This window comes from Amphiura filiformis, chromosome 15, assembly GCF_039555335.1.
Source record: "Amphiura filiformis chromosome 15, Afil_fr2py, whole genome shotgun sequence".
In the NCBI taxonomy this organism is placed as follows: Eukaryota; Metazoa; Echinodermata; class Ophiuroidea; order Amphilepidida; family Amphiuridae; genus Amphiura; species Amphiura filiformis.
The window spans coordinates 3355716-3379488 of record NC_092642.1 but is presented as its reverse complement, the minus strand read 5'-3'; the positions used below and the strand labels follow the sequence as shown (position 1 = coordinate 3379488).

At 36.8% G+C, this 23773-nt stretch overlaps 1 protein-coding gene across 2 annotated transcripts in view; it reads left to right on the top strand.

Annotated features, from left to right (window-relative positions):
• LOC140171153 (putative ammonium transporter 3) overlaps positions 1-22999 on the top strand; it is an 81157-nt gene extending 58158 nt beyond the window's left edge. For both annotated transcript variants that reach the window (XM_072194342.1, XM_072194341.1), the window contains exons 3-6: positions 12120-12179; positions 16642-16718; positions 17937-18152; positions 22331-22999. In XM_072194342.1, the coding sequence (XP_072050443.1) occupies positions 12120-12179; positions 16642-16718; positions 17937-18152; positions 22331-22998 (1021 nt within the window). In that variant the 3' untranslated portion in view covers position 22999. The remainder of the gene's footprint in view (positions 1-12119; positions 12180-16641; positions 16719-17936; positions 18153-22330) is intronic.
• The last annotated feature ends 774 nt before the right edge of the window (positions 23000-23773 follow it).

Here is a 23773-nt window from a genome sequence, read left to right as displayed (position 1 = left end):
GAAATCTACGGAAAAAATCACGTTTTTGACCATTGTAGCTAGGTCAAAGGTCACAGCCAGGTCAAAGTCATATGCAAGTTTTGCACTAGCCCAATGGTCATTTGGGTCAAGTATGCTTGAAATCTGCCAATGCCTTGCGGAGCTAGAGCTTGTTGCCAGAAAGAAACTAGAGTCAATAGAATCTGGGTACACAGCGAATAGCTATCTGCAAACCATATTTTGACCTTTTGACCCTAAAGTAAAGATTGACCTTTGGGGTAATAAATAATTTTAACATGTTTAGAATGTCGTAAGAATCGTTCCTGTTGAATTTGAGCTCGATTGGGCCAATTTTAAACATTTTTTTGCAAGTTTGACGTTTTGACCTCCTTAATGACCTTTGACCCCAATATAAAAAAAACCTCATATACATCGAGAAAATGCATTGTTACAGTTTAAATAAAAAAAATCTACTATGCTTAGTTATGGAGATAAAAATTCTTGAAATTATTTAGCTTAAAACCGGAAATGACGTCTAAATGACCTTTGACCAAAAAAATAAAAATACCGTGCATACATCGGGTAACACTAATGCATATATGAAGTTTATGTCACTCTACATTTTGAGATAAAAAAAATAAAAATATTTGATGATTTTTGGTTTTTTTTCGGAAGCGACCCCTTAATGACCTTTGACCCCAAAACTGTAGACACCCCAAAGACCCTGGTTGGTAGCAATGTATGTGTGCTAATGACAACACTCTGCTATGTAATTTGTAAAAACAGTGATTTTTTGAATATTTTAGCTTTCAGACCGGAAATGACCCCTTAATGACCTTTGACCCCTTATCTGTGAACACCCTATAGATACCGACCAAAGTCAAGTCACATGACCTAACCATGTCACCATCACATGTTATTTGTGGAAGAAGAGGCAGTTTATAGTAAAAATGGCATTTTAGCCATTGTGGGCAGGTCAAAGGTCAAATGGAGTTCAATGTCATGTAACATGTGGGGACATGGTCAGTGGTGTTTGTGACCAAGTATGGTCAAAATCGGTCAAAGCATAGCAGAGCTAGGGCGAAACGTGGCAAATCACGCAAAATGTCACGTTTTGCTAAGAAAGAGCAAAAAAAATCATGTTTTTGACCATTGTAGCTAGGTCAAAGGTCACAGCCAGGTCAAAGTCAAATGGAAGTTTGGCACTAGCCCAGTGGTCATTTGGGTCAAGTATGGTTGAAATCTGCCAATGCCTTGCAGAGCTAGAGCTTGTTGCCAGAAAGAAAGAAGAAACTAGATCTGGTTACAGATCTGGACCTAGCCGGGCCGGAAATGCCAGTCTTAACTTAAAGTTTGACCTTTGATTGGTTATTATGGACATCTCACACCGTTAATGGTGCATCACTGTTTATCCGTCTTCCATAGGCTGAGATACAGCTACTTTTCCGTAATTAAAATTTTTTTTTTGCAAATTTGACGTTTTGACCTCCTTAATGACCTTTGACCCCAATAAAAAAAAACCTCATATACACCGAGAAAATGCATTGCTACAGTTTAAATTAAAAAAATCTTCTATGCTTAGTTATGGAGATAAAAATTCTTGAAGTTATTTAGCTTAAAACCGGAAATGACGTCTAAATGACCTTTGACTAAAAATAAAAATACCGTGCATACATCGGGTAACACTAATGCATATGTGAAGTTTATGTCACTCTGGTCTGGTTATGTTTTGAGATAAAAAAAAATGAACATATTTGATGATTTTTGGTTTTTGACCGGAAGCGACCCCTTAATGACCTTTGATCCCGAAACTGTAGACACCTTAAAGACCCTGGTTAGTAGCAATGCATGTGTGCTAATGACAACACTCTGCTATGTAATTTGTAAAAACAGTGATTTTTGAAGATTTTAGCTTTCAGACCGGAAATGACCCCTTAATGACCTTTGACCCCTTATCTGTGAACACCCTATAGACACCGACCAAAGTCAAGTCACATGACCTAAGCATGTCACCATCACATGTTATTTGTGGAAGAAGAAGCATTTTAGAGTAAAAATCACATTTTTGCCATTGTGAGCAGGTCAAAGGTCAAATGGAGTTCAATGTCATATCACATGTGGGGACATGGTCAGTGGTGTTTGTGACTAAGTATGGTCAAAATCGGTCAAAGCATAACAGAACTAGGGCGAAACGTGGCAAGTCACGCACGTGTTGCCAGAAGAAGAAAGATCCGATAGCATCACAAGACCTAGCCGGTGTACCGGCTAGGTAACTAGATCTGGTTACAGATCTGGACCTAACCGGGGCCGGAAATGCCAGTCTTAACTTAAAGCTTGACATTTGACCGGCTATTATGGACATCTCACACCATTAATGGTGCATCACTGTAGCATGTAGGGGCTTTATCCGTCTTCCATAGGCTGAGATACAGCTACTTTTCCGTAATTTTAAATATTTTTTGCAAATTTGACGTTTTGACCTCCTTAATGACCTTTGACCCCAATATAAAAAACCCTCATATACACCGAGAAAATGCATTGTTACCTAGCCGGGACACCGGCTAGGTCTTGTGATGCTATCGGATCTTTACCTAGCCGGGACACCGGCTAGGTCTTATGATGCTATCGGATCTTTCTTCTTTCTTCTTCTTTTCTTCTTCTTCTGGCAACAAATTTCAAAATGCTTCTTCTCTTACATGTTACATCCTACAATGACGTCACTTGCACATATGCATCGGCTATATCCAGTGTCTATAGGGTGTTCACAAATTTGAGGTCAAAGGTCATTAAGGGGTCATTTCCGGTATAAAACCAAATATGTTCAAAATGCTTCTTCTTCCACAAATTACATGTGATGGTAACATGCTTAGGACATGTGACTTGACTTTGAACGGTGTCTATAGGGTGTTCACAGATATGGTGTCAAAGGTCATTAAAGGGTCATTTCCGGTCTGAAAGCTAAAAATATTCAAAAATCACTGTTTTTACAAAATACATAGCAGAGTGTTGTCATTAGCACACATGCATTGCTACTAACCAGGGTCTTTGGGGTGTCTACAGTTTTGGGGTCAAAGGTCATTAAGGGGTCACTTCCGGTCAAAAACCAAAAATCGTCAAATATGTTCTTTTTTTTTTATCTCAAAACGTAACCAGACCAGAGTGACATAAACTTCATATATGCATTAGTGTTACTCGATGTATGCACGGTATTTTTATTATTTTGGTCAAAGGTCATTTAGACGTCATTTCCGGTTTGAAGCTAAATAACTTCAAGAATTTTTATCTCCATAACTAAGCATAGTAGATTTTTTAATTTAAACTGTAACAATGCATTTTCTCGGTGTATATGAGTTTTTTTTTATATTGGGGTCAAAGGTCATTAAGAAGGTCAAAACATCAAATTTGCAAAAAAATGTTTAAAATTACGGAAAAGTAACTGTATCTCAGCCTATGGAAGACGGATGAAGCCCCTACATGCTACAGTGATGCACCATTAATGGTGTGAGATGTCCATAATATCAATCACTGACATCAAATAATAGCCGGTCAAAGGTCAAACTTTAAGACTGGCATTTCCGGTCCCGGCTAGGTCCAGATCTGTAGCCAGATCTAGTTCTTCTTTCTTCTTTCTTTCTTTCTGGCAACAAATTTCAAAATGCTTCTTCTCCTACATGTTACATCCTACAATGACGTCACTTGCACATATGCATCGGCTATATCCAGTGTCTATAGGATATTCACAAATTTGGGGTCAAAAGGTCATTAAGGGGTCATTTCCGGTATAAAACCAAATATCTTCAAAATGCTTCTTCTGCCACAGATAACATAGTACGATGATGTCACTTACACATATGCATCGGCTATATCCAGTGCCTATAAATTATTCACAGAATTTGGGTCAAAAGGTCATTAAGGGGTCATTTCCGGTCTGAAAGCTAAAAATATTCAAAAATCACTGTTTTTACAAATTACATAGCAGAGTGTTGTCATTAGCACACATGCATTGCTACTAACCAGGGTCTTTGGGGAGTCTACAGTTTTGGGGTCAAAGGTCATTAAGGGGTCGCTTCCGGTCAAAAACCAAAATCATCAAATATGTTCATTTTTTAAATCTCAAAACGTAACCAGACCAGAGTGACATAAACTTCATATATGCATTAGTGTTACCCGATGTATGCACGGTATTTTTATTTTTTTGGTCAAAGGTCATTTAGACGTCATTTCCGGTTTTAAGGTAAATAACTTCAAGAATTTTTGTCTCAATAACTAAGCATAGTAGATTTTTAAATTTAAACTGTAACAATGCATTTTAGTGGTGTGTATGAGGTTTTTTTTGTATTGGGGTCAAAGGTCATTAAGGAGGTCAAAAAAAAAAAAAAAAAAAAAAAAAATGTTTAAAATTACGGGAAAGTAGCTGTATCTCAGCCTATGGAAGACGGATAAAGCCCCTACATGCTACAGTGATGCATCATTAATGGTGTGAGATGTCCATAATAGCCGGACAAAGGTCAAACTTTAAGTTAAGACTGGCATTTCCGGCCCCGGCTAGGTCCAGATCTGTAACCAGATCTAGTTACAGTTTAAATTTAAAAAATCTACTATGCTTAATTATGGAGATAAAAATTCTTGAAGTTATTTAGCTTAACACCGAAAATGACCCCCTTAATGACCTTTGACCCCTTATCTGTGAACACCCTATAGACACCGACCAAAGTCAAGTCACATGATCTAAGCATGTCATCATCACATGTAATTTGTGGAAGAAGAAGCATTTTGAAGATATTTGGTTTTATACCGGAAATGACCCCTTAATGACCTTTGACCCCAAATCTGTGAACACCCTATAGACACTGGATATAGACGATGCATATGTGCAAGTGACGTCATTGTAGGATGTAACATGTAAGGGAAGAAGCATTTTGAAATTTGTTGCCAGAAGAAAGAAAGATCCGGTAGCATTTCAAGACCTAGCCGGTGTCCCGGCTAGGTAACTAGATCTGGTTACAGATCTGGACCTAGCCGGGGCCGGAAATGCCAGTCTGAACTTAAAGTTTGACCTTTGACCGGCTATTATGGACATCTCACACCATTAATGGTGCATCACTGTAGCATGTAGGGGCTTTATCCGTCTTCGATATGCTGAGATACAGCTACTTTTCCGTACTTTTAAACATTTTTTTTGCAAATTTGACGTTTTGACCTCCTTAATGACCTTTGACCCCAATATAAAAAAAACCTCATATACACCGAGAAAATGCATTGTTACAGTTTAAATTAAAAAAATCTACTATGCTTAGTTATGGAGATAAAAATTCTTGAAGTTATTTAGCTTCAAACCGGAAATGACGTCTAAATGACCTTTGACCAAAATAATAAAAATACCGTGCATACATCGAGTAACACTAATGCATATATGAAGTTTATGTCACTCTGGTCTGGTTACGTTTTGAGATAAAAAAGAATGAACATATTTGATGATTTTTGGTTTTTGACCGGAAGCGACCCCTTAATGACCTTTGACCCCAAAACTGTAGACACCCCAAAGACCCTGGGTAGTAGCAATGTATGTGTGCTAATGACGACACTCTGCTATGTCATTTGTAAAAACAGTGATTTTTGAATATTTTAGCTTTCAGACCGGAAATGACCTCCTTAATGACCTTTGACCCCTTATCTGTGAACACCCTATAGACACCGATCAAAGTCAAGTCACATGACTAAAGCATGTCACCATCACTTGTAATTTGTGGAAGAAGAAGCATTTTGAAAATATTTGGTTTTATACCGGAAATGACCCCTTAATGACCTTTGACCCCAAATCTGTGAACACCCTATAGACACTGGATATAGACGATGCATATGTGCAAGTGACGTCATTGTACGATGTAACATGTAGGTGAAGAAGCATTTTGAAAAATGTTGCCAGAAGAAGAAGAAGAACTAGATCTGGTTACAGATCTGGACCTAGCCGGGGCCGGAAATGCCAGTCTTAAAGTTTATGGACATCTCACATCATTAATGGTGCATCACTGTACCATGTAGGGGCTTTATCCGTCTTCCATAGGCTGAGATACAGCTACTTTTCCGTAATTTTAAACATTTTTTTGCAAATTTGGCGTTTTGACCTCCTTAATGACCTTTGACCCCAATATTAAAAAAAACTCATATACACCGACAAAATGCATTGTTACAGTTTAAATAAAAAAAATCTACTATGCTTAGTTATGGAGATAAAAATTCTTGATGTTATTTAGCTTAAAACCGGAAATGACGTCTAAATGACCATTGACCAAAAGAATAAAAATACCGTGCATACATCGGGTAACACTAATGCATATATGAAGTTTATGTCACTCTGGTCTGGTTACATTTTGAGATAAAAAAAAAAAAGAACATATTTGATAATTTTTGGTTTTTGACCGGAAGCGACCCCTTAATGACCTTTGACCCCGAAACTGTAGACACCCCAAAGACCCTGGTTAGTAGCAATGCATGTGTGCTAATGACAACACTCTGCTATGTAATTTGTAAAAACAGTGATTTTTTGAATATTTTTAGCATTCTGACCGGAAATGACCCCCTTAATGACCTTTGACCCCTTATCTGTGAACACCCTATAGACACCGACCAAAGTCAAGTCACATGACCTAAGCATGTCACCATCACATGTAATTTGTGGAAGAAGAAGCATTTTGAAGATATTTGGTTTTATACCGGAAATGACCCCTTAATGACCTTTGACCCCATATCTGTGAACACCGTATAGACACTGGATATAGACAATGCATATGTGCAAGTGACGTCATTGTACGATGTAACATGTAAGGGAAGAAGCATTTTGAAGTTTGTTGCCAGAAGAAGAAGAAGAAGAAAGAAAGATCCGGTAGCATTTCAAGACCTAGCCGGTGTCCCGGCTAGGTAAGAAGAAGAAGAAGAAAGATCCGATAGCATCACAAGACCTAGCCGGTGTCCCGGCTAGGTAACTAGAGTCAATAGAATCTGGGTACACAGCGAATAGCTATCTGCAAACCATATTTTGACCTTTTGACCCTAAAGTAAAGATTGACCTTTGGGGTAATAAATAATTTTAACATGTTTAGAATGTCGTAAGAATCGTTCCTGTTGAATTTGAGCTCGATTGGGCCAATTTTAAACATTTTTTTGCAAGTTTGACGTTTTGACCTCCTTAATGACCTTTGACCCCAATATAAAAAAAACCTCATATACATCGAGAAAATGCATTGTTACAGTTTAAATAAAAAAAATCTACTATGCTTAGTTATGGAGATAAAAATTCTTGAAATTATTTAGCTTAAAACCGGAAATGACGTCTAAATGACCTTTGACCAAAAAATAAAAAATACCGTGCATACATCGGGTAACACTAATGCATATATGAAGTTTATGTCACTCTACATTTTGAGATAAAAAAAATAAAAATATTTGATGATTTTTGGTTTTTGACCGGAAGCGACCCCTTAATGACCTTTGACCCCAAAACTGTAGACACCCCAAAGACCCTGGTTGGTAGCAATGTATGTGTGCTAATGACAACACTCTGCTATGTAATTTGTAAAAACAGTGATTTTTTGAATATTTTTAGCTTTCAGACCGGAAATGACCCCCTTAATGACCTTTGACCCCTTATCTGTGAACACCCTATAGATACCGACCAAAGTCAAGTCACATGACCTAACCATGTCACCATCACATGTTATTTGTGGAAGAAGAGGCAGTTTATAGTAAAAATGGCATTTTAGCCATTGTGGGCAGGTCAAAGGTCAAATGGAGTTCAATGTCATGTAACATGTGGGGACATGGTCAGTGGTGTTTGTGACCAAGTATGGTCAAAATCGGTCAAAGCATAGCAGAGCTAGGGCGAAACGTGGCAAATCACGCAAAATGTCACGTTTTGCTAAGAAAGAGCAAAAAAAATCATGTTTTTGACCATTGTAGCTAGGTCAAAGGTCACAGCCAGGTCAAAGTCAAATGGAAGTTTGGCACTAGCCCAGTGGTCATTTGGGTCAAGTATGGTTGAAATCTGCCAATGCCTTGCAGAGCTAGAGCTTGTTGCCAGAAAGAAAGAAGAACTAGATCTGGTTACAGATCTGGACCTAGCCGGGCCGGAAATGCCAGTCTTAACTTAAAGTTTGACCTTTGATTGGTTATTATGGACATCTCACACCGTTAATGGTGCATCACTGTTTATCCGTCTTCCATAGGCTGAGATACAGCTACTTTTCCGTAATTTAAAATTTTTTTTTTGTATATTTGACGTTTTGACCTACTTAATAACATTTGACCCCAATATAAAAAAAAACCTCATATACACCGAGAAAAAACATTGTTACAGTTTAAATTAAAAAAATCTACTATGCTTAGTTATGGAGATAAAAATTCTTGAAGTTATTTAGCTTAAAACCGGAAATGACGTCTAAATGACCTTTGACCAAAAAAATAAAAATACCGTGCATACATCGGGTAACACTAATGCATATGTGAAGTTTATGTCACTCTGGTCTGGTTATGTTTTGAGATAAAAAAAAAATGAACATATTTGATGATTTTTTTTTTTTGACCGGAAGCGACCCCTTAATGACCTTTGATCCCGAAACTGTAGACACCCCAAAGACCCTGGTTAGTAGCAATGCATGTGTGCTAATGACAACACTCTGCTATGTAATTTGTAAAAACAGTGATTTTTGAAGATTTTAGCTTTCAGACCGGAAATGACCCCTTAATGACCTTTGACCCCTTATCTGTGAACACCCTATAGACACCGACCAAAGTCAAGTCACATGACCTAAGCATGTCACCATCACATGTTATTTGTGGAAGAAGAAGCATTTTAGAGTAAAAATCACATTTTTGCCATTGTGAGCAGGTCAAAGGTCAAATGGAGTTCAATGTCATATCACATGTGGGGACATGGTCAGTGGTGTTTGTGACTAAGTATGGTCAAAATCGGTCAAAGCATAACAGAACTAGGGCGAAACGTGGCAAGTCACGCACGTGTTGCCAGAAGAAGAAAGATCCGATAGCATCACAAGACCTAGCCGGTGTCCGGCTAGGTAACTAGATCTGGTTACAGATCTGGACCTAGCCGGGGCCGGAAATGCCAGTCTTAACTTAAAGTTTGACCTTTGACCGGCTATTATGGACATCTCACACCATTAATGGTGCATCACTGTAGCGTGTAGGGGCTTTATCCGTCTTCCATAGGCTGAGATACAGCTACTTTTCCGTAATTTTAAACATTTTTTGCAAATTTGACGTTTTGACCTCCTTAATGACCTTTGACCCCAATATTAAAAAACCTCATATACACCGAGAAAATGCATTGTTACAGTTTAAATAAAAAAAATCTACTATGCTTAGTTATGGAGATAAAAATTCTTAAAATTATTTAGCTTCAAACCGGAAATGACGTCTAAATGACCTTTGACCAAAATAATAAAAATACCGTGCATACATCAAGTAACTCTAATGCATATATGAAGTTTATGTCACTCTGGTCTGGTTACGTTTTGAGATATAAAAAAATGAACATATTTGATGATTTTTGGTTTTTGACCGGAAGCGACCCCTTAATGACCTTTGACCCCAAAACTGTAGACACCTCAAAGACCCTGGTTAGTAGCAATGCATGTGTGCTAATGACATCACTCTGCTATGTAATTTGTAAAAACAGTGATTTTTTGAATATTTTTTGCTTTCAGACCGGAAATGACCCCTTTAATGACCTTTGACCCCTTATCTGTGAACACCCTATAGACGCCGACCAAAGTCAAGTCACATGACCTAAGCATGTCACCATCACATGTAATTTGTGGAAGAAGAAGCATTTTGAAGATATTTGGTTTTATACCGGAAATGACCCCTTAATGACCTTTGACCACAAATCTGTGAACACCCTATAGACACTGGATATAGACGATGCATATGTGCAAATGACGTCATTGTAGGATGTAACATGTAGGAGAAGAAGCATTTTGAAATCTGTTGCCAGAAGAAGAAAGAAGAAAGAAAGATCCGGTAGCATTTCAAGACCTAGCCGGTGTCCCGGCTAGGTAAAGAATTGGCAAAAGACAGAACACAGCGAATTTGCAAATTCGCTGTGTAAGAAGAAGAAAGAATTGGCAAAAGACAGAACACAGCGAATTTGCAAATTCGCTGTGTAAGAAGAAAGATCCGATAGCATCACAAGACCTAGCCGGTGTCCCGGCTAGGTAAAGAACGCGGAAAAAACAAAGCACAGCGCCGATGGCGGCTGTGCAACGAAAAAAGGGGGGAATTTGAAAAAGTATAAACAATTGTGAAAAAATTGTACTATAAATCAAAATGTGTTGCTTTTAGCGCGCTAGAGTCTAAAACTTCCAGGATAAGACCCGAGTACACTTGTTAGTCCATTTTTCTGAAATATTTGTGAATTATGGGCATGAATTTCTATTATTATTATACGGTATATGTTATAATAGTGATTTATCATCTCCAATAATAAACATGATAAATGCTTCAAAAATTCGACATTTCATGATTTTTGGCTGACATTTTCGAGGTTTAACTCGATTATGGCGCCATTTTGGCATCATTCTGGGGATGTTTTTACTTGTTTTGATATCAATGAGTAAGAATTAACAGACCCATACCTATCCATTGGACGTTTTATAGCGAAAATTCAGAGAGGGTCTGCAACTCTCGGGGGGCACATCATATATTTTGGCGGGTATGTTCCCCAAAAATTTTGAGGTGGTGGGTGTTTGGGAGCTGACGGCGTAACGGTAAAAGTGGGTATTTTTGAGTTGCAAACAAGTAAAAGGGGATCTTTTGGAGCTGCAAACAGTCAAAATGAAGGGTCTTTTTTGACTTTCTGGTTGAAAATCGCCTGAAACAATGGTCTTTTAGGGACCGCTCATTATTAATGCGGGAGGGGGCGGGAGAATGTTGAGCTTTATGGGTGAAAAATACCTAACCCCCCTATTGCGATGAATCAATTTCACGTAACCCCCTATTGAATCAAACAAAATCTCATTACACCCTCCCCCCTTCAAGCAAACTTTAATATTAATTAATTCGGTCACAGAGATTGAGATTTTGACATTGGGGGTGATGGGGTGGGAAACAATTTCTTGAAGTCATAGGGAATCCAGCTCTTTTTGGCGACAAAATAAGTGTATTGTACAAATGTGCGCGAAGCGCGAGGAAATTTTTGCCATTTTAAAGCTGAATTGATGAAATATGATGCAAAAATGGAATAAATTCGCGCGAAGCGCACAAAAATTTGCAATTTTGTGACTAAAATTGCCAAATATAAGGTTAATTTGGTTAGAAACCCACATAGGCCTACAGGTGATTGTATGGACCATTCCCCTGGCAAAATAGGGGGAATTTACCCCCCCCCCATCCCCAGGGATCTACCCCTATGCCAATATTATCTACTTTTGATGAGAAAATTTATAGGTGTGTGCTTGGAGGTGGGGTGGTCATGTGGTGAGGAGTGAGGTGTGTGTAGCATGTGGCAGTGGCGTAGATTTCTTTTTTGACATTGGGAGGATGGGGTAGGAAAAAGAACATATTTCTTGAACTTGGTATAGTGAATCCAGCACATTTTGGCCGCTGACTATGTTTATAACTACAAATGCGCGCGAAGTGTTAAAATGGCAGGCAAACTATGTAGTATTCGTTTCACTTGGTAAATTCTAAATTTAGAGCCGGGACAACTTCTGACAAGCAATATTAAATGGATTATAGACTTTTCTGCATTGTAACCCGGCCATATTAAAAAGATGTATAGTCCTGAACATGGAGCGAATAAATACACATTTGTTTTTATACACAATGGCAATAATATAATCTTATTTATTATACACAATATCAATAATATATTATTATTTATTATATACATAATGGCAATAATATAATATTATTTATTATACACAATGGCAATATATATTATTATTTATTATACATAATGGCAATAATATAATATTATTTATTATACACAATGGCAATAATATATTATTATTTATTATACATAATGGCAATAATATTATTATTATTATTTACACAATGGCAATAATATTATTATTATATACATAATGGCAATAATATAATATTATCTATCAATTTGATTTCCACAGGTCAGCCACAGCCACGATAACAGCCTCTATTGCTGGAGGGATTACGGGGATTTCCCTGAGGTAAGTACTTATTTGCAACTTGATATCATACAGTAATAAGTTTTATTAAAATTCAATATGACAATAATTGACTCTAATACAGGCAGAATATGGCCATCATTAATTGTATTTCTTTTTCCCCTATTGTCGTCAGAATAGATACACTTTATATCTAATAGCCAGTAACTTATTAAAATACATACACAGACATATTGTTAAAGGGTTTCTTGATATTAACAATTTCTTGAAAATGTCTTATTATTATATTATCATTTCGTTTTGCAAGACCGAGTTCACTACAGTACTAGAATTTGTCGACAAATATTACATTACTTCAAACATACCACGGGTGCATAAAAGCTTTTTATATACACTTTACCACACAATACGCCCTTTCAATATTTAACATCGACAATCACGCAGGTTTGCACACAGAAGCTATTCTTGATCGCCAAAGAAGCTATTCTGATTGCATTTTCAAAGAGACAATATAAATTACGATGCTTTTCATCTTGTAAGTTTTATTCAGGTTACTGCTTGGTTCTTTTATTATTTCTCCTCTTCTTCATATTCTTTTGGTTATTCTAGTTCTTGTTCTTCATGTTATACTTGTTCTTGCTCTTCTTCTCCTTCTTCTTGCTCTTTTCTTCTCATTTTTTCTTCTTTTTCTCCATCTCCTTCTTATTCGGCTCATTCTCCAATCAGAGCCTTGAGTGCGATGAAAGTCTAAATGAAATCGATGCAGGTATGGCGGTATCAAAGACAATTACATTGATTTGAACATTCCACGTAACCTTTGGAGAAAATTACAATATAGCATGACATTGCATTTATATGATACCTGCATTGCAACCCGCTATGATACTGATAATGCACATAATACTATTATATGCATAGGCCTAATTCACTTCAAAGGACAGTTTTACCACTGAAATGAAATTAAACAAGAACGAAGGACAAATAAAGGAATGACACTCACTCACTCGTCCAATCAATCTTCCTTCTTCGTCAGCATCTACTTTTTTCCATCGCAACCAAATCAGTTTGCGGTAATATTCATTTATCACTTCCTTGCTTGCCATACAAAAATAAAAATCACAACAAAACTTGCCAATAATGTGATTTTCTGTTTCCTAGATTGCCATGTTAATGAAATACACAACTAATGATGGCGGTAATGTGCATTTTTCATTTGTCGACTCATCACAAAAAAAAATGAAAAACACAACCAAAGTTGGCAGTAATGTGCCTTTTCTACTTTCCGAGTCGCCACACAATATCTACCTCCAGGCATGCCACACACATCACGCACCTCCACACCGTTTTATTACATCATATATTTCATATTATTATATTAAAGGCGCTTAAAATGCCAGACAATAGGTTTTCTCTGTCCAGTGATACCAAAATAAGTACAAAGTTGGCAGTAATGTGCATTTTCCACTTTCCGAGTCGCCACACATTAATTTGCATTTTCTACTTCCAGAACCACTCCACGCATATACCTCCACATCCCGTTTTATTTGCCCTTTATCATTCAAAATATTTCCCTTTTAACACATATTACAATATCAGTTACAACTAGATTACTCTTATAATTTGATGGCATCAATTACAATACAAGCCAATTACATGACCTTTGAAAAGAAGGGCTCAATGATCATATCAATCATGTGTAGTTTTCTTACTGTTTCCTATTTTTCTTCAGTTATGTCGGTAATAGTTCCCTTTTGACAAATCTCGTTAAGGATTTTATTTTTGTTATGAAACGGAATGGTGTTGAAGAATTATATTCAAAGGGCAACCACTGACAAGCCATTGCGGTCATTGCATTAGAAACACCTCATTAGAATTGTCATTAACCTATTTCTGGGAATAGTTGCTTTTTATTCACAATTAAGAGTAGCTTTGGATTATTTATTCATGAGCATGTCAGACTTGAATCAATCTGTATGTTTTGATTTGGTTATTTATTAGCATTTATGATTGATATATTTTTGTGTAATTGTTGCAAGATTAGTATCTGGATATTTTTAATTCTAGACAATTATTTTGCTTTCGTTCCTTGTGTTCTCTTTCGATCAGGCTTACAGGCTAATACACTTATGTACGAACGATATGAATAGTTTCCCAACTTCTTGCCATCGACTTTGCTGAAAACGTGTATTACTCAATAACTACCTAAAACATGTAAAACAAATCTGGATAAGAAAGGGTATTCCCATACGGTATATGACTTTAGATAATCAATGAGTTCTACAACTTACACGAAAGTAATTAAGATGTTTTAAACAGGCTGCTTCAAAACATTTAGTTTTTGTACTGTTTGATATATAAAAAGGGACCACTCTTAGCACATTTCAAATGCAGGACACTCCTTTATTTTGCCGTGTAACCTTTTCCTTTATTTTCAATATAACATTTCAAATTATTCTTTGTGTAGGCCTATATACCAGTTATACAGTCAAAATAAGGAGTGTCTTATCATGAAAAGAAGAGCAAAACATTTTGCTGAAAACCCCATCATAATTACGGTTCCAGATAGAAAAGTTAGTGTTGCTCAATATGCCCGACATTGATATAATTTGTCATTATTGTGTTTTTGTATATAGGATTATATTAAGTGAAACTGGAAAAATAACAAATATGATCTGAATCTTTATCAGCTAAATTTGTCAGCAAACACACTATCCCTTCTTAACATCACCATTATTCAAAATGACAAGATAATAATGTACTTAAGCATATTTTACATTGTATCTTCTGATATATTGACTGAATATAAATGTTGATTGATAAATATTTGTCAGGAAATTTTAAATGACTTCTTCAAGTTGGTTGCAAATTAGAATGAAGTAGAATTTATACATGTATCAATTACAAAGGAACTGATTTTGTTACCAATGAACAATAGTGTACTTTCCGTCGTCAAAAGTAACGACCCATTTCATTGGTCAATTTAACCGTGACTTTAGCGACTGTCATATAAACTCAGGTTGGAGTCGGTACTTATTGAACTTGCGTGGGTTCATAGCTTAGTTCAAACAAGCTTTTCGTTTTGCCCAAATCATAGAGAAAGTAGCAAGTAGACTGAGACTTTGAAAATAGACTTTGCCTCTTGTCAATATTGACTTCGTCCTTCAGTGAGCTGCAGCAGTATGTATTCCCCTTCTTGTCAGCGTTATATACAAAAGGTAGTCTATCTTCAATAATTAACTTACAAGCTCCTATGCTTTAAATACATTTTCTTCGTGACTGATATTTAAAGGATATTCTTAAATGCCGTATTTTTTCTACAACCCCATCCGTCAAATTATTATCTGCCTTGACTAGAACACTAGAAACCACTCAGTTGGGTACCTTACTACCTTCTCGCACCAAAAAGTCAACTGTCCGTTTCAGTCGTTCTGAATGAGTTGAGATATTTCTTACCGTATCAGAGCACGTACGTCGTAAATTGCAAACAAATGGAAATCAAGACAAGGATGAATTGAGGCCGAGGTAACTCTGGTACAATATATTGAACAAATATACACATTGCCCTAATAATTCCCCACACTGATGAGTTGTGGTTTTGTCATCTTTACCACTAAATAATAGGTTAAAAACAAGAAGAAAAAAAATAGAACAGATGACACGACCAACCGTTTTGTTAAAATCAAAAGATTCGCTTATTTATTTTAGTAAATTAAAGAAAAGAAGAATACAAGCAAAGAAATTTCTTCAAACATATCCAGTACTCACATTTTATGGAGCTACGACGTTTCGGGACCGTACAGTACATTTTGTACTATACACTCTTAGAAAAAGGATTCTAGAGGTTCTACATACGGGGCAGCTAGTATTGAAGTTCCAGGAAATTTCAAGAACACCGAAATAGTTCTTTTTGGTCTTTACAGACCCTTCTCTATCTAAAATGATTCTATTTGGCCTTCCCAGAACTTTTTTAGTTCTTTGCAGAACTAGTTAAGGTTCTACATACAGGACAGCTTAAGAACCTTTTTAGGTTCTACTTGAAGCCTTTTTAAAGAGTGTATGTAGCACTATACTACAACCTGTCTAAAAAATTGTGCAAGTGAAAAGCGCCCTCTTTGGCAATTAGAAAATACCGTTGTGACATGATGCTTATATCATCGTCTAGTGCGTAGTCTTAGCTCTCAAAAACATCAGCTATGTACATTGTACATCCCTCTTCCTTAGTAGTAAAAGTGGCACGATTGTGATTTTACCCTTTCGTTGTCAACTAAACATATCTCGAGATTAAAACAAGCAAAATGAACAGAACAAACGGCATTTTAGAGCTAAGACTGAGCCCTTGACGTTGATGTAAGCATCATGTCACAACGGTATTTTCTAATTGCTAAAGAGGCCGCTTTTCACTTGCACAATTTTTTTGAGACAGGCTGTATACAGAATTGGCTTTATCTCGCTAAACCGTTTTCTTCTTCAATTATCATTAATTATTTTTTTGTGTGAATTCCAGTTACATTTTGAAAAAGCGGAAGTTCGATGTCGTCTTCTTAATCAATGGTGTGCTAGGTTCGCTAGTGGCGATTACCGGTAAGTTATGTCAGAATGGTGCATATTTTTGGTCTTCAACTAGAGTTTTTATCGGAGTGTTCATCTGGAGAATATGATAGAAAAACATAATCAGAAAAATATTTTAAGTATCATCATAATTATACTGCATCGTGCATTCTAAATCCCCAATATGTTTGTATTTATTTGCACCAGCAATGACATAAGGTATAGGTAATCAAATACAGTGGCTGACGTGACAATTCAAAAATAATCACGATTTGTTCTCAGAAATACCATTATGCTAACCTAATCTTTATTTATAAAAGGCATTAAACATGACGCACACGGTTTATTTTATTTTCCATTTTTGAATTCTTGTTTTGAAAACTTCAAATCGGAGTGCGCCATTGACATTCTAACTGCACGATGGTGATAGTGTACTATGAAAATCCAAACATGTAAAGCACTCTTGCATGGTCTGTTGACCTGTTTATTTTGCCTTTCGCGACCAAACCTTTTTCCAATGCATTTAAATTGATTTACTTAGCAGTAGGATATTGTTTTAGACCACGCCATTTTGAGTCAGGAATTCAAAACAAAGCATTGTTGTTATAATAGCAGTTTGAGAACCATGCAAGAATTACCCTGTGTTTCCTTCTCCACTGTCTCTATCAGTCTGTATGTGCCTCTGTCTCCGTTTGTCTGTCGGTCTGTCTCACTCCTCTCTCTTTCTCCATCTCAGACCCCGGTCCCAGACTCTCTGTCTCTGTTTTGTATCTATAAATGACAGAGGCAAATAGATGAATAAGGGTATAAAAGTGAAATGGAATGAGTAATCTTTGAACCAGGCTGTGGATAAAAGGGTATCAACAACATCATGTTTTTGTGTGGAAACGTCAAGTTTTTTAGCATTTCCTCTCAAATAATAAAACAAAATGTGTTTTATGTCAAATACTATAGTATATTTTCCTGGCTATAATCCAAAATATCGACGGTTGAGAACCAGAAAGGCTCTCATCCCTCGAATTATACTGAAAGGTGTTAGGCGCCGTATTCAGTTTGCCCCTGTAGCACTATCGGTGCACCGATATGTACCGATATCATCCCACGATAGCACTTTGCAAATGTAAATTATTATGCTCCGTATGATTTATTACATCTCCAGGCTATGGCCTGCCTGCAAAAGATAAATTAGTATCACTTGTCTTTATGTTATTGACCTTATGCAATTCCCTCTATTCTTTTTGTTCATTACAGCAATGTGCGCTTTGGCACGTCCCTGGCAAGGAATCATCATAGGAGCTGTTGGTGCTCTTATAGCGTGCCTTGGTGGTCCTCTATGTGAAAAGCTCAAGATTGATGATCCAGTGGGAGTGGTACCAGTACATGGAATGGCATCGATTTGGTCATTGATTGCTGTCGGTATTTTTGGTGAATACGATGAACTCAGTGGAACCTTTATAAAACATAACGGTATGGGAATTTGATTGATTGATTAATTGATTGATCGAGCGATCGATTGACTGATTGCAATGCAATCAAACGAAGCAGATGGCCTAAGTACAATAAATGAGTCGCTTTATTCTTGCCTTATAAGCCCTCATCTTACTACAGGGGTGCACTGAAATGTTCAAATAAGCGACCAAATGCTTTGGGCTAATCTTAGGACCACCCTTTGCGCTCATTTTAGCGATTTATTTTTCATCGTATCTGCCGGGGTTGAGGGTGGACGATTAAACTTGCGGGTTTGAGGGAGGCAGGGAGGGTGAACCCCAGTGGTATTTATTTTTGCTCTTACACAAATATTCCAAGTGATATTGCGTTCAAACTGAATGTTTAGATAGTGATATATATGTTTTGTACCCGGGGGTTTTCCGGGGGTTGGGAAAGTCATTAATGTAACCCTACAAAAGATGACCACCCAGCCGCCTCCTTGTTTCGCTGAGGGTAGGGGCCTTAATCGAGATCATTAAATGGTACAGAACATATAAAGTATTCATTTATGCATTACGTTGCATTATTAAGGGAGCTCAATAATTATGACCATGTCCAAATTTGGCTAGAATATATACTTTATGGTCAATACTATCGAGTGAGTTTGATATTTTTATGAATGAACTGTAGTATGAATGGCGCCACGCCGTCATCACTACGAAACAGTGAAATGCTTGGTTGAAATTACATCAAGTGCCTGTGTCGGTTTTTTTAATTTGAAAAATGTTTTTTTTTTTTTGCATGTAATATGAAGATAACATATTCAAATCAATATTAATTGTGATATATTGGCCTAAATACATTTGTTTAGCAAGATACGGCTTTCTTGCGGAGTGGATACGTGCAATATTGGCCTATACCCTTGAGTGTGTGATTATTACGTAGTCAATTCACCCCACACGGGTGAATGGGAGATGTCCTAACTTTTTCTAATGCTGTGAGTTTGGGGCCTCCAATTTTGACCTGGTCCAGGACCCCCACAAAGGTAAATCCGGTCCCTGGACAATGTAGTTGATTTTATCAATCAAAATATTGGAATATTTTACGACACTTGTGCAATATTACAATATTTTACTAATTATTATATAGTCGTCATATCAATTTTACGCTGGTTAACTTCGAAAATTGGTTTTACCCGTCGTTTTTTACATGTTTCAAAAAGCAATTTATATTAGTTATTTTCCATTGAATAAATAAATTGCCATCAATTCGCAATTAATTTGACTTATATTATCCGCAGTCGCTGATTTAGTGTGAGTTTGAAGTTAGTTTGGTTACAAAATTCCATTTGCTTGCATACAAGGTGTCTAGAAATTCTATAATTATTTCATCTTTCATACCTATCACAAGGTTTTTGTTATTATACTATCGGAGGTAAATCAAAATACAGATTTGAAAGGAGGTTATTTGAGGAATTATTCTGGAATTGATAACATTTTGGCATTATTTTTTCCTTAATTGAAAATATTAGTGACGTTTCCAAATCACTCAAACGGGCCTTTTACTGCATAGAGCTCATGTGCATCTCCGGTAATTTTTTATAACCATTCGAGATTAGCCTAATTTCCAGATATTCATGCTGCCCTTCCAATAATGCCATGCAATCTGGTAAGTCTTGTATTGCCATGCAATCTCACACGCCTTCTTTTATTTGACTGCTTGTACAGGGTGTCTCGGAAAGAACTGTACCGTCAAAGGGGAATTGCCGTTTGGTCTAATACCATTCCGTCTAATAACCACTTCGTCTACACCTATTTCGTCTAAACCCACTTGGTCTATATCTACTATGCCCACTAATCATTTAGTCCTATAACCGTTTGGTCCGATAACCAGTTGGTCCGATACCCATTTAGTCTAATAATTGATAAGTCTAAACCCATTTAGTCTCACAATCATTTAGTCTAATAACCAATTGGTCTACCTCCATTTGGTCTAATAACCAATTAGTCTAATAACCATTTCGTCTAATACCCATTTGGTCCGACAATCATTTAGTCTACTAACTGATTGGTCTACTAACCGATTGGTCTAATAGCACATGTAAGGCATGTGTGCGGCACTACACTTCAGTACCCTCATACAGGTCATATTCCGGGGGACTCACAGTGGTTCTAAAGGAGGGCGCCTGTCGGGGTTTCATGCCCTATATTACCACCCCAGGCCCTACTACATGTAGTATTTAGCATTTAAATTTGCAAAAACAGGAAAACATATTTTTGTTGAATTGACAGATATACTGGCCCATGTGCCACCCATGGCACCCCGGTGATGTAGCTATAGAAATGACCGGAAAAGGACTGCCGAAGGACAAATAGCCTAGCAAAATATCAATTTAACCCATAACCAGTAGTAGACGAAATGGCAATTTTTTTAGACGAATCGGCAAATAGACAAAATGATATTAGACTAACTGATAATTAGACCAAACGGTTATTAGACCAAACGGTTATTAGAACAAATGGTTATTAGACCAAATGGTTATTTAAAAAATATTAGACGAAATGGTTATTAGACTGAATGGTTCTTAGACCGAATGGTCAATGGACCAAACAGTATTAGACTGAGTGGATATTAGACTATATGATAATTAGACTAAATGGTAATTAGCCTTTCTGGTGATAGACGAAATGGATATAGACTAAATGGATAGTAGACGAAATGGTATTAGACCAAATGGCAATAGACCCCGTCAAATTACTCGTCTCATCACAACGATTACGAAAATATGTAATTTATCATACATTTTGAGATCTGTAAATGAGTTAGAGGGTCACTTCCGGTTAAAGGTCAACTGAGGTCAAATTTTAAAACAACCTTCAAATTCAACAAACAAGGTGTCAAATTGCTCGTCTTTGCACATAGATTACCAATATGGTTAAATATTTCCAATATCTGCATTCGGTTTTGAGTTATAAGTTTTTGTTTCAATCCGAGCGCAAGAAGGCCGTAAGTCCAAAAATGATAAATCGATCAATATCGATCAATATTACAGATATTTACTTGGTTGATATACAAAATGATTCTTCTTGCTTATACCATGTACCTGAGGAGTATCAATATTATGGCTTTTTTGGTTTCCAAATTATCTTATTTTAACAAGTTTAAACGATCATCTCAAAATGCCAAATATGGATTTACGGTCTTCTTGCGCTCAGGTCTGAAAACACAGTGATTGTACTTCAGCTCATTAAAGAAAATACAGACAAGCATTGCGTAACTGTCCCGTTAACTTTATAACTCAAGTATAGATGAGTCAAAGATGTTTTACTTTAACAGTGGACCTCTGTGGGATGAGTTGACTTCTGACGTCATAGCCTGGCAGTATGCGCGCCCATCATATTTTGTTCAGGGCTTGTGCTTTTAAAACTCCCGCCACATCACAATAAGGCTATTAAACAGTTTTAGTAGTTGTAGGCAGTTCGCTCAAGCATATCCTATACCAGTCCCTTGCCTTTGTTGATAAACATTGAGGTCAACTCACAAGCAGTGGAGAGTACGTTTTCCGCATCCTGGTTGGCCACACACAATTAAATAAAAGCGCATGCAGGGTATGTTAGATATTGCGACTTTTAATGGTTTTTGGTTGTGCCTGTGGGTTTTTCCGGTTAGTTTACCTTTTTGTTTGTTTTTGGTGTGAGTGTGTCACTTCGTTGATGCTACGTACTATTTTGAGCTACAAATTGCTCCGAAATGGACCGAATTTGTTTTTGAATTATTTTCATTTCTTTATTCATGTTGTTTCCTAAAACATTATAACTATGAGATAATATCGTTATGAATTCGGCAGACGGCCGAATCCGGATTCGGCTTTTGGTAAATTCATTTTACGCATGCATTACTTTTGAATTTGAGAACAAGGTATCAATGTTTTACCTATAGAGGGCAGCATATCGATTTTTTAACGGGTATCGTCGTTGACCGTACTGCGATGCACCGTTAGCTAACCCTGTATGTCGCCCTCTTTTGAGTACTTACTATGCTGTTATCATATGATCTCCGTTAAAAAATTGATATGCTGCCCTCTATTATGTACAGCATTGATCCCTTGTTCTCAAATTTAAAAGTAATGCATGCGTAAAATGAATTTACCAAAAGCCGAATCCGGATTCGGCCGTCTGCCGAATTCATAACGATATGTTGTATTATTACTTTTCCAGGTCTTATCGCTGGCGGTAAGGACGGATTCTTCTTACTCGGTGTTCAGCTTCTTGCAGCTACTTGCATTATAGCGTGGACTGCCATCACCGCCTTTATAACTTTAAAAATTCTCGATATCACTATTGGGCTACGCGTTCCTCTCCATGAAGAGATTCTTGGTGCTGATCTCGTCGAGCATTCGCTGAATGGGACTTACGACAAAACAACAAGCGAATGGCGTGACCGTGAAGGACATCTTATTATGATTGTGAAACAATACGAGAATGAGAGCTCTTTGGAGCTCCTAAATCGTATCAACGCCCAAGCCGCAGGATGCACGCAATGTGAACGATTTGGGAGCACTATTAGAAGGCGAACCGCGTTTGGTTTCTCAAGATCAGATGATACTGTATCGCATGCTTCCGTAGCTTCAGATGCAATGCCACAGTTTATGGACACTGATAAAGAAATTGAAGACGAAGAAGGAATTACCTCACCAGAAACTGATTCATTAAGCAATAACAATCGTAAGAAACGACGCTCTCATCAGAATCAAAGGAATTTGTTTCGAAAATTGAGCAGAACGTTTAGTAATGGTTCTACAAGGAGATCGGGAACTTATAGTTTGGACTCGAGCCCGGTACGCCTGCCTAATGGTGCATTGAATATGGTTCAAGTTCAACTGTAGTAAATGTAACTTCGATTTACTGTTTTTTATATATTTATTTTTAATATCAAACTTGGATGAGATTTTACAAGGTTTTGATATTAATGTCGTTTCACTACAGCCTTTATGTAGGGGCATGCAAGAATTGTCCAGTTACTTATATCTCTCGACCCAAGGAGCTCCAACACTGTCCAAGGGCTAAAGAGCAAAGCTGTTATGGTTGTTGGGTTGGAGTCTCTGGTTGGGAATGGCCTTCTTTAGTTCTTGTTATTTCATACTATTTTTCTTCATTCTATATCTATAAGTGTCAGTATACGTTTTACATTTTACATAATTATAGGTCTGGACCATGGATTTTCCATGCAACAAAGTACCTCTTACGGACCGACCTGGGTAAAAACAAACCAACAATCACATGTATTTACAAATTGACGTTTTTAGTAATTTTATCGTCATTTTCAGAATTGTGTGTTTCTTTTATTGTTTTAAAATTCTGTTTGAACTTTTGGATTTTAACAAGATTTCTATTCAAATCAACCACGTTTTTAATTACTCATAGGCCTACACTAATTATAAACCATATGATAAATTCGGTGTAAATTTAGCATGCGGTGGTAATTTATCAGAAATAGTTTTACTTTGAAATGAGGTAATTTTTAGTGAAAGAAAATAAATTTCTGATATATTGAGTTGACCTGATCTTGTAAAAATTGCCCTCCAACAGTTTACGGTAATACTCGTTTGTTATATAAAATACACGTGTTGTAATGCTGTCTCAGTTGCTCTATGTATACTG